This window comes from Macrobrachium nipponense, chromosome 1 (genome assembly GCF_015104395.2).
Source record: "Macrobrachium nipponense isolate FS-2020 chromosome 1, ASM1510439v2, whole genome shotgun sequence".
In the NCBI taxonomy this organism is placed as follows: Eukaryota; Metazoa; Arthropoda; class Malacostraca; order Decapoda; family Palaemonidae; genus Macrobrachium; species Macrobrachium nipponense.
The window spans coordinates 84,659,655-84,672,759 of NC_087200.1; the positions used below are offsets into that span (position 1 = coordinate 84,659,655).

The window sequence follows — 13,105 nt, forward strand, 5'->3', positions numbered from 1 at the left end:
TTTTGTCTGAGTAGACATTTCTTTAACAGAAGAAGTTTGGGGAAATCTACGAGCAAGTCGAGGAGATCTGGGAACCATTCTTTCCTTGGCCAGAATGGAGCGACAAGTGTCAGAGAAACATTTTTGTGGAATGACACTTTGTTCAGCACCTGTCTTATTAGGCCGAACGGGGGAAAAGCGTACGCTTCCAGGCCCGACCAGTCTAGTAACATTGCATCGACTGACCATGCAAGAGGGTCCGGGACTGGAGAGCAAAACAGCGGAAGGCGGTTGTTCCTCGGGTTGCAAAGAGGTCTATCAGCGGCTTTCCCCAAAGTTTCCATAGGTCTAGGCAGACCTTCGCATTGAGAGTCCATTCTAACGGCAGTACTTGATGACAGCGACTTAGTCCGTCCGCCAACACGCTCATTTTCCCTTGAACAAATAGAGGGATCAGTGTAACTTAAAATTTTTGCCCACAGAAGCAGATCTTTTGCAAGGTTGTAGAGGGTGAAGGAGCGCGTTCCGCCTTGTTTCCTGATGTAGGAAAGTGCTGTGGAGTTGTCTCCGTGAACTGCTACCACCTGTCCCGTCACGAGATGAGAGAATGCCTGAAGTCCCAGGAACACTGCTAATAGCTCCCTCACGTTGATATGAAGAGAGCGCTGCGTTTCCGACCATTCCCCTGACGTTTCGTTCTTCCCCAACAGGGCTCCCCAACCTGTGTCGGAGGCGTCTGAAAAGAACTGAAGGGTTGGGTGGAGCGGACGAAGTGAAAGACCCTCTACCAGTCTTGGTTTTGAAAGCCACCATGCTAAGTCCTCCTTGATTTCGTCTGAAATCGAGAATACTGTCGAGTCCGGTTGAGTCTTTCTGCACCATGAAGCCTTCAGGAAGAATTGCAGGGGCCTCATGTGCAGGCTTCCGAGTTTGACAAACTGTTCCACCGAAGCTAGTGTTCCTAACAGACTGGTCCAATGGTTGGCGGAACAGGACTTGCGGTCCAGGAAGTCCTGTACTACTTCCAGACACGACTGGACTCTCTTTGGTGAATGAAAAGCCCGAAAAACTCGAGAGTTCAGAGTCATCCCCAAATAGAGAATGTTCTGAGTCGGAATTAGCCGAGATTTCTCCTTGTTTATAAGAAGACCTAATGAGTGAGTTAATGAAAGAGTCCTCTTGAGATCCTTCATGCACTGACTTTCCGAAGGGGAGCGGAGAAGCCAGTCGTCTAGGTAGAGTGACACTCTGATGCCCAGGAGGTGTAACCACTTTCCCAGAGGAGTCAACACTCGCGTAAATACTTGCGGTGCTGTCGAGAGGCCGAAGCAAAGAGCTCGAAACTGATAGGTCTTGCCCATGAACACAAACCAAAGGTATTTCCTGGAGTCCTGGTGAATTAGAATGTGGAAGTGTGCGTCCTGCATATCCAGGGATACCATCCAGTCCCCTTGACGAAGGAGTTCCAACACTGAATGAGTCTTTTCCATATTGAATTTGGTCTTCGGAACGAACAAATTCAGTGCGCTTACATCCAGTACGGGCCTCCAGCCCCCCGATGACTTGGGGACTACAAACAGACGGTTGTAAAACCCCAGAGATGGTCTGTCACTTATCTCCTCCATGACAGCCTTCTGCCCGAGAGTCTCTATTTCTCGGGTTAAGGCTACAAACTTCTCCGAGCCTGGAGAGTAGAAGGGTAATGTGATGGGAACATTGGATAGAGGCGGAGTGTCTTTGAAAGGAATGGAGTAACCGAACCGGAGAACTTGGGTCACCCAGGGCTCTGCCCCTCTGTGACTCCATTCCTTCCAAAAGAGGCTCAATCTGACCCCTACCGGAGCATGAAGGATTGAAGAATCACTTGGATGATTTTGTGTTGGGTTTGGTCAAGGACTTGGTTAGGTGTCGTAAATTCGATTGAGGCCTGACGAACGGTCTAGACCTACCCCCTCGAAAGGGTTTCTTCTGTAAGGGTGATTCCGAGGTGGTAGTCGTCACAGTCGAGGGTTTAACCCGCTTAGAAGACGGAGCAAGCAAGTCATTAGTAGACTTCTTTTCCAGTGTGGAAAGTATCTTGAACACTATTTCTTTGGGAAACAGATGATCCTTGTCGAGAGGAGAAAACAAAAGGGCGGACTTCTGAGGCGAAGCGACTCCTCTCGAAACAAAAGAACACCAGAGCTGTCTTTTCTTGAGAGTCCCGAATGCAAAGAGAGAGGCCAGCTCATCGCAACCATCCCGAACTGATTTGTCGGCACATGACAAAACCCCAAGCCAGTCTGATGCCAGGTCCACCTGGAGAGTAGAGCAATCCTCTATTTTCGTAGCGAGGGCTCTGATCGTCCAGTCCAAGAAACTCATAATTTCTAAAGTCTTGAAAATATTCTTTACCAAATGGTCCAACTCGGGCGATGTAAAGAATATTTTAGCTGCTGCAAACGCGGACCTCCTATTTGCGTCCACCAAGCCAGAGAAGTCCTCCTGGGAGGAGGCAGACACTCCCAAAGAGGGGGCTTCTCCGATTATGTAGAACCTATACCTCTTCTTAACAAGCTTCGATGGAGGATAGGCGAAAGTTGCTTTCCCGAGCTCTCTCTTGACCTTCAACCAATCTTCTATATCACAAAGCGAATGTTTAGCAGCCTTGGAAAGTACGAGCTTCGGGAGAAGAGGATCGAAATTCTTCCTTCTCATCAGGAAGATGGAAGCAGGCGACCTGGGAGCGGCTGCTACGAAGTAATCCGGGTACATGTCGAGAAGGTAGCGTAAAAGTTTCGAATAGCACGAGAGAGGTATAGAGTCCGCTTCTAAGTCCTCCTCGTCATCCGAAGAGATAGGCGATAGAGACGGTTCTTGATTTGACTCATTGTTCTTCGTACATTGTTTGTTTTCTTTCATCCAGTTCATCAGCTCTTGCAACTGTCGACGTAAAGGAACTAGATTCTCGTCTTCTTGAGTTGAAGTTGACGCAACTGGGGTCGTGGACTTCGAAACGATCGCCACCGGAGGCCTCGCGCCAGTCGAATTATCTGTCGCATGTGAAGTCGAAGGTAAAGTTTCGACAGCTTGATGAGTCGAAGATCTCAACGAACTCAGAATCGGTCGCCCCACAACCGAGTCGAAGGTGGCTGTCGCTGTCACAGGGGGCGGAGAGAACACCTCTTCAGTCGAACGTCTCTTCAACGGACGTGAGACTGAAGAATCACGTCACTTATGACGTCTAACCGGCGACGAATCACTCGACTCTGTCGATAACTGGTTACCGAACAACACACCTTTCCAATGGTGCTTAGTCGAATCCTGCTGTCGCACCACAGGATTGACGGAGGAAGCGACTGTCTGTGGGCAAACCCCGACAGTCTCCCTTGGACCTCCGGTGGTATGTCTTCTCCCCGAGGCGGGGGAGTGGGACAGGGACCTTCGGCTAGGAGAACTATCGGGACAAACAGCCACCCCCTCAAGATTGCACTGCACTGACACTTTTCACTTCACTAGAATCTTTTCTATGAAAGACTTTACAGATAAACCTAACTGCGTAACCGTATTATCTAATACATCAAATTTCTTTTCAAATTTAGACTCGAGGCTGGCAATGGTGTCAGGAGAAACTCCACGGGAAGTTGGCAAAGGAGTTACAGGAGCAGGAGTAGGAGGACTCAAGATCGGAAACATAATAAGAGGAGGAGAAGGAGAAGGAATAGGAGCAGGTGTTTCGATAGAAGAAGCAGAAGAAGTAAACTAGTCTTACTTTCAGCTCTGAGGGCCGCCTTCCTCTTCATATCCTTAATTATCTTCCCCGAGTGAGAAACAAAAACTTTCCACTGTTGTTCACTCCAGTCCTTGCATTCATCACAAGTAGATTCTCTAGAGCACTCACAACCCCTACACTTATTGCACTTAGTGTGCGAATCATAAATTAATTTAACTAACCTAGTTTTGCACCCTCCGGTGCAAAACCTAACTACTGAAGGGCTAGAGTCCGACATGATGGTAAGACCACAAAATTGCAGAAAAGAAATTCAGCTTCAATCCTACAAACACGGAGTTGAATACTTCACCGATATTGGAGAGATAATACTTCCCAACAAATGAAGAAAAAAGTCTGCACCGACCACCGATGTTCACCAGAAGCCGGCAGAGAACGAATTGATGTTACCTGGACAGTTGTACCTGTAGCTCCCTCGAGTGGAGGGAGATGACGTCACCTACATCAGCGATGGCGGCGCCACCGCGGAAGTTTTGAATCTATAGTCTGCCATTCGTAGGGAACCTACAGCTGTATAATTGTTCGGTAAGACACTGCAATAAAAATAATACATAATAGATATGCAATCCACTTCCTGCTTTAGAAACAATGATGTATACAGTGATATTGACCACTGAGCCACCAAGAAGATATAAGCTAGTATTGACTCTGCTGTATAGTATATCTTTCAAATTCATGTTTTATACTTAGAATTGATATCAAACCATTTCCATCATGATGGTTGATTGGTAAGATTGTAATTCATGGTTAATTAAGAATCTTTGTCACACAAACCATGACATTTTTTACATTCACCAATATTAAGCCAAATATTTGTGACTCAACAATTATTGGGAAGACCCCAAATTTCATAATTCCATAAACTTTCCCCTTTTTGCAAATATTTTGCGGATGTTGTAACTAAACTTACTTCACTTGTTCGCCTTCTCTCATCTGGATGTCATTTGTTTTATTTATTCCTTAAACATGCCTATAGTATATATTGACCCCTACCTTTCTTCTAACATCTATACTAACATTCTACTACTCCATCTTCTTAAAATCTATTTACCACCATAACCATAAATGTTGCAAACAATTCCTTACAAGTTCATTAATTGCAACCTAAAAACTCGTAGTATTTATTTCAGTATCTTTTCAGAGTGTTATTTACATGCATCAACACTCCACATTTACCTCAAATCAAAGAGGCTAAATAGCATAGTAGTGCATCCAAAATCTACTGTTTCAGGACTAAATGCTTTACTCTTACACTGAGCCACTGAATCTCATTAATATACATTTGGGGTTCTCCATCAGCAAACAACAGCAAAACATTTTTTATTCTATCACAAACTCCACAACAATGGATTCTTTTAATGATAAAAAGGTAGGGTTTCTGTTATCCTTGTGTCAGCAGAAAATAGTTCTCAACGATTCATCTTCCATTAGTGAGTTATCAGGACGATTTTTTTAATGTATCGGTCTCACTCCTCTCTGGCTGGATAAACTTAGTACATTGTTACTTTTACTTCTCTGGCAGCAACCATGTTAAAATGTGCTTACTCAAACCAGTTTAGCAAATCATTTAGGAGTAACCTCAAAGTCATTGTTTACCCCTTCAACCATTTTCTTGACAGGTGATTGATTACTGAGGTGAATACCTAGATCAACCAGTAGCTGGTATTTGCCTGTCCCTTCTTAGAAGAGATTCTACAACTGAAATTTCACATAACCACCACAGTCATCTTCTGCTTGGGGTGAATTGTATATTCTAAAAGGAGCTTTGTCTGATGCTTCATATAACTGTTAGTGACTTCTTTACTTTGAAGATTCATTCAGGCCTCTTGTTTTTATGTGACTGATGTCTGCATAGCGATGCAACTGATGCTCTGATGATAATTTCTGTCATCCTATCAGCAGTTTACATAATACATACTAGCAATCCATATGCTCATAACAGATTTTCATTATAGGGCATTACCTGCTAAAAGAGGATGGTCATTATATGAATCTCCTTTAAAGCAATTACAAATCTGTCTCCATACTTAACTGGTCACCAAATGTGAATGTCCAGACACTCCCATCTCTTCAATCAAACTGAATTTCATATGATCTCCCCACATAAAACTAAACAAATTTATACAGTTGCTAAAAGAATCTGATCCTCTTCTAGTCAGATAAAGTAGTACTGACATAAATAATAAATCTGCATAAAAGTCATGACTATAGTGTGACTCTGAAATGACTCTTAACCTCCTATAACATATAAAAACATTAGGAGCATAATACTGAATAAGGCAAAAGCAAAAGGCAATGATTATAAGATCTGAGTAAAAGTCACTGATACTTGTTGGGTGACATAAGCATTAAAAAATCCATCGCTATTTTTTATGGTAAAGCAAATGCTTTCTCACATTTCATTGACAACTGAAGGTTGTATCTTTGCAACGAAGGCTAAACACATGGGCCAGACAAATTGCCAGGGAATATTTATAATATTTGTAATGAGATTTGTTCATGCAGGTAATTTTTTTTACTCTGAAAACTGCTCAGGAGAGTGAATATAGCCACAGCCAATTTGCCGGTAACTAAGAAAGTACTTTGCCAAGATAATGCTCATGTCAAAAGATTTCAACCTGGATGTTCACTTTTTCACACTAAAAGGCTGCAATGATAAGTCTTTCTTCAGTCATGTAATTTTTGTCTATCCTAAAGTAGACCAAAAAAACATAGGCACCTCCTTTTCCAATACCAGACTTGCTTCCCTTGTACATTCTTGAGAGAAGTTAACATCAACTGGATCAGACTCCTCCCCAGTTCTTCAAAATCAATATACAGGCAATCTTTAACCTTCACTACGTACAATACTGCATAAAAATACATTTGTCCTTCCAGGACAAGTGACCAGCATTGCTCCTCTTTTTTTTTAATGGTCTCTCCTACAACTAGCTTTTAATCCTTTATTTGCTTGTCCTTCAAAAATAAATTACTTTAAACGTTAGGTTTCTTAGTGGAAAATGACAAATGGAGTTCTAAAACATATCTTGAGTCTATTAGAGCAAAATTTCTGGCTTAAGAATATCAATATGGTTCTTCAGGGTAGCAGCACGAATCTTCAGGAAAATCCACAAACACATCCTCCTGCTTTTCCTTACACAATACATTATTATGCAAGGTTTTGATGCAAAACAGATCTTAGTTCATCCCATTTTAGCTTAATTTATGGGTCTTTTGGGGTTTATGATCATGGCACTTCTGATCTGAGTGAATCATCTCCCAACAATGTGCCAATATGTCCCATATAGATAAAGATAGAATTTTGTAGTGATTCTGTCTTTACAATTCGTGGAGTTAAGCTATTACCATCACAGATAATTCAAGACCAAGAGAGTAGTAGTTTACTTCCCCAACATCACAGATGCAATATGCCACAAAAGTACAGTAGTGCTTGGAATCAAAGTTTTGTCTCAGATAAAGTCTAATACTCCTGAAGTTAGCAAACATTTCCATGCATGTATGCCATACTGATTGCAAGAGATTATCTCATACATCAGTCTTGTAATTTTTTTCATGCTCGTCATGTGTCACGTTTCTATTCCTTCAAAATCTTCTAAATCAGCAATTCATTAAAATTATATTTATAACAGTTTTTTCCTCATTGATGAACAAAGAATTTTAATATAAATATTGCTTTATCAGTAGTGCTTACATCAAAACATAAAAAATCTCAAACATCATGAGACGGTCGCAATTCTAAATACAAATATACTCAGTTTCATATCTGAATATGGTGATTACTATAAAAAAGTAAAATAATTACAATAAAAAGTATAACTGCCTTATTATTAGCAATCTGTCAAGCCACAGTTATCAAATTTTACTTGCCTAAATAACTTCTATAAGCAAAAACATTCTACAGGTCAGGCAATGCGTTAATAAGTCAGCACTGTTCTAAATAAATTGTTACTATTGTATTTTACTTCCCTGGAAAGTTAAAATTCCAATCCAATTAATCCAAAGGTTTAGTGCTCTTACAACTAAAACTCTCTCTATATAGATTTAGGCACTAACTACAATGCACTATTTTTGTTAAACAATTAGTCTCACTTATCTTGGTTTTTCACTAACAATACTCTCAAGTTTGGCAGCCAGTGCATTAGTAATTTATAACTTATATCATATAGCCTACCCTTCCTGTCACGGAACAACCAATCGAATCCATAAAACCTTGGCAGTTTTGAAGCAGGTATGTGGTAAACATCTGTAAGAATGACACCCCAGATTCTTTTAAAAATAAGAAATAATGTTTCTCTTGAAAATATTATATTCTAGCAAGGTAAAAGAATTATTAGTTTATTTGTTTACCTTTTGAGCGGTTACAATATAACAGTACAGTATAAAACCCTTCTACCTCAGTGATAGCTACATATAGACAATTATGATGTGAGAAACTGCAGCTTTTACTATCTCTTACCATTCCCAAAATTAACCATTGTGAAAACCATCACTGCAGTAACAAAGTCTTAATTTACATGTTTATAACTGACATGTTTAGTCTAAAGACCAACAAACCTAATATAGAATTCATAAGTAAATGAGTAACCATAGGTGATAGAAAATGGAATAGAATGGCCTATAAAATTTAGGCCAAAGGCCAAGCGCTGGGACCTCTGAGGTCATTCAGCGCTGAAAGGGAAATTGAGAGTATAAAAAAGTATTAATGCTGTAAAAGGAAGAAAACCTCAGTTACACAATGAAACAATTGTTAGGGGAGGTTGGTAAGTAAGATAGAAGAAAGAAACAAAGAACTGAGGTACAGTAAAAGGAATGAAAAATGTCACAGCTAGCAGCTGAAGGGACAGTGCAAACAATCTCAAGTAATGCCTACAGAGCACTGTGTGAGGTGCACTGATGGTACAACCACCTATGAACAAGAGAAAGCATAGAAATTGTTTATTATGAGATTTAAGGATGAATAATTAACATAATGACTACCTCTTATATGTACATGCATACATTCAGTATTTCTTATGGCTGGTGCCTGTACCTATAGTTCAAATATTATATATTATAACACACACACACACACACACACACACACACACACACACCACCACACACATATATATATATATATTATAATATATATATAATATATATATATATATGTATATTATATATGTATATGTAATGTGTATATGTATGTGGTGTTATATATATATATATATATATATATATATATATATATATACATATATGTATATGTATATGTATATATATATATATATATATATATATATATATATATATATATATATGTATATGTATATGTATAAACAGGCAGTCCCCGGGTTACGACGGGGGTTCCGTTCTTGAGACGCGTCGTAAGCCGAAAATCGTCGTAAGCCGGAACGACGCTTGGAAATATGTCTTAAACTAATAAAAAGTTATAAAAACCTTACTTGTAATCCTTTGGTTACACTACATGTTGTTTCCTGTAGTTTTATGTACAACCTGGAGTTATTTTCATAAAAGAATGCTGGTTCTTGAAGGTAAAAACTATTGTAATCCTCTGGTGACACTACATTCTTGAAGTTTTATGTACAACCTGGAGTGATTTTGCCAAATCTTGAGGGCTACAAGAACAGCTGATTACTATTTACGTATCATATAGACTAATTAAAGTAAACGTATCTTTAAAGGCTTATATATTAGTATCAACAAAACACCTTTCCTGCTATGAGTCAGAGCCGTTTAATGAAACGAACACTTCTTCTGTCCTATCTGTTCAGAAAAAATAAATGTTACGTCAATCCCCGAGACGGTGACCATTGTTGCCAAGGCGTCTCTCTCTCTCTCTCTCTCTCTCTCTCTCTCTCTCTCTCTCTCTCTCTCTGATCAAATTACACTGGAACTTTGACATACGATTGCCCTAATATAGGAATGTTTTGAGATAAAACAGAAAATTTGCGAAAATATACGCTTTGATATACAACGAAATATTTGAGACGATTTTGCGATGAGTGTTAGTTGGTATAGGGGGCGACCGATAAATGGCGTTCAGTCTGTTTGTTTGTTGGTGCTGCATGTTAACACGTCGTTGTTTAGTTCGTTGTATTTGCGCCTATTTTTCGTGTTATTTTGTCTATTTTATTATTAACCATGGGTCTCAAAGCTAAAGACAAAGCAGGTGATAAGAAAAAACCCAAGAAAATGATTTCGATGGAAGCAAAACATGAAATTATAGCAAAGCATAAAACCTTCCAAAGGCATCACCATATTTCTAAACTACAAACTGATTAAAATAAAAAAAATAAAAATTAGTTTAGCAATGTTATTTCATTTGTGTTTATTACGTAGTTATTAGTGTACATACGTAAATAAAAAGAGAACAAATCGTTCCCTGCCACCCTTCCCTACCTCCTCCCCCTGCTGGCCTCACGTCATCTTTCGTTGTGGTAAGTAAAATTCCTTTCTTTTTTTAATTGATTTTATTAACATTTATTATCATTTATCACATTGCTGTTATTTTATCATTATGTGTGTTATTACTCGTTTATTTGTGTATAAATTGTGTATATTATATGTAATTTAGCTACTCATTTATTTGTGTATAAATTGTGTATATTATATGTAATTTAGCTGTGTTTAGGTGTGGTTTCATACCGCTAGAACGGATTAATACATATTACATTATTTTAAATGGGAAAAAATGCTTTGAGATACAACTGTTTTGATATACGACGATGGTAACGGAACAAATTAACGTATGTCAAGGTTCCAGTGTACTGGATAATGTCTCTCTTTGGATACTTCGATTTTGCCAAATCTTGAGGGCTACAAGAACAGTTGATTACTATTTACGTATCATATAGACTAATTAAAGTAAACGTATCTTTAAATAGGCTTATATTTTTAGTATCAACAAAACATTTACTGGCATGAGTCAGAGGCCGTTTAACGAAACGAACACTTCTCTGTCCTTAACTCGGAGCGTCGGAAGACACCTCTCTCTCTCTCTCTCTCTCTCTCTCTCTCTCTCTCTCTCTCTCTCTCTCTCTCTCTCTCTCTCTCATTGTAATCTAACCAGAAACTTCGTTTTGTTATTATTACTGGAAACAAGCAATGATTTTTTCATTATTTGTGCTTTTTGGACTGTTATATGTAAACTTTGCGCACCGCAAGCTAGTATGTATTCATTCGCTCGGAAACTAGTTCCGCATATGAGGCGTCACTAAAAATCATAGAAAAATACGACATAAAAAGTGTCGAAAATCATCATAACCTCAAAATTTTTGTTGTAATCTAACCAGAAACTTATTTTTATTAATATACTGTGCTAAACTATAAAGGATTTTTATCATAGTATGAGTTTTTTAAAAGCGTCGTTCACTCGGAGCGTCGGAAGCGTCAGCGTCGTAACCTCGGAACAAGCGTCGTACCCAGGACGGATTTTTTCCATTGAATATTTAAGAAAAAGCGTCGTAACCTCGGAACGTCGTAAGCCGGAACCGTCGTAACCCGGGGACCGCCTGTATGTATATGTATATATATATATATATAATATAAATATATATATATATATATATATATTATATATATATATATATATAAAGGATTTTGATGAAGGAAAAATCTATTCCTTGGGGAAGACCTGTGTCACCCGGTGAAATGTTCCTGCAGTAGATTATTTCTAGGTATAAATAGATGCTAAATATACCAGAGAAAAAAGCCATATGGAGTGTTGGAGTTACTACCCCCAACTCGCTCACCCCCCTATAGGGTGTCGGTATAGCACAAGGGCGAGTGGAAGCCACCACCACAGATACTTTGCCAATTAGAAGTCTCCTCTCAAAATCCCTCTCTAGAGAAGTGCCGGTACATCTACCTTCCGCTCGCTACTACTACTACCTCTGCCCAAAACCTTCATTCCTGGAATACGCACCCAAGCTTGCGCCAGCTAAAGGGCGGGGGACAAGGAGAAGAGAGGGATGGGTTCACCGGGCGACACAGGTTTTCCCCCAGAAATAGATTTTTCCTTCGTCAAAATCCCTTTTCTGGGTTCGACCTGTGTCGGCCGGTGAAATAGTAGCAGAGAATTGGCCATACAAGCTTGGTAAACCACAAAAATTTATATATATATATATATATATATATAATATAATATATAGTATATAAGGGAAATAAAAATTTTCTTAAAATTATGTTTTAATAAGCGATGTAAGAATAGCAAGTTACAAATGATAAAAAGTACCAAATATGACCAAATCCATACTATCCTGGGAAAAACAACAGGTAATGAGCACAAAAAACAAACAATTATGAACTATGTACATGTCCAGGAGTGGGTTGATTACCAATCCAGACCGGAACATAAGACAGAAAGGCAGGGATTATAAGCGAGGCAGGTAGGTGAGAATGAGTATCAAAAGAAAAAATTAATAGCAAAATAATAGAATACAAATATAGAGTTGCAAAACTAGGCCATATCAGGGGAGGCAATGCTCCCTGCAACCACTGCCGAATATTTAAGGGCCTCTAAATTCTTCAGATAGTGGCGTTTAAATACTGTTGGGGATTTCCAACCCGTATATTTTTTAAGATCCTTGAAGTTCATATGAAAATAATTAACTGAGGTAGCCACTGCCCGGATATCATGGACATGAGGGACTGAATCCGGATTGGCTTGTTTAATAAAATAAAGAATTTGTTGTCTGATTCCCTTCAAGGAAATGGTTCCACCTTTTTCTCTAATAAAAAGAGGACCTGAAGACCTTTCAGAAGTTCTGCCCAGATAAGATTTTAATGTAACGATAGGAGGTATAATCTTCCATGGAGACCACCTGTTTTGTGGGTCTTCATTCTTTGCTAGGAATTTCCGATCTGGGGAGAGCAGAACTTCTCCTGACGGGAGGAAATCAATATGATTTGGATCTCTAGAGAGAGCCGACAGTTCAGATATTCTGGCGCCTGAGGCCAGACTCATTAAAAATAATGTTTTCCTGAGAAGAGTTATATATGAGCATGATTCATTATCAGTATCTGAAGCCAACCCGAGTACATCGTTTAAAAACCGGGAGACCGTGTGAGGACGGTCCACCAGTCTCAGACGAACACATGCTCGAGGGATAGGCGAAAAGTACGAATCTGTCAAATCAATATTAAAGCCAAACTGAAATATCTTCCTCAAGCCAGATTTAGTCGTAGTAATGGTACTAGCGGCTAGGCCTTTTTCGAACAGAGTTCTAAAAAATGAAATTGCCAGATTCGTAGTCATCTTCTGGACATCTGATTCTTTTAGAAAGATGGCCAACTTCCTTACTGCTGAATCATACTGCCTGAGTGTTGATTCTCTTTTGTCTGACTCCACGAACA

General features: G+C 39.3%; 1 protein-coding gene across 6 annotated transcripts in view; it reads right to left on the minus strand.

Moving 5' to 3' along the window:
• The window catches only part of LOC135219424 (uncharacterized), a 913,425-nt gene that overhangs the window by 152,486 nt on the left and 747,834 nt on the right, over positions 1–13,105 (minus strand). For 4 of the 6 annotated variants that reach the window (XM_064256195.1, XM_064256197.1, XM_064256196.1 and 1 more), the window contains exon 25: positions 7,920–7,991. The exons of the other annotated variants lie outside the window; for them this stretch is intronic. In XM_064256195.1, coding sequence (XP_064112265.1) covers positions 7,920–7,991 — 72 coding nt within the window. The remainder of the gene's footprint in view (positions 1–7,919; positions 7,992–13,105) is intronic. 6 annotated transcript variants of the gene reach the window in all.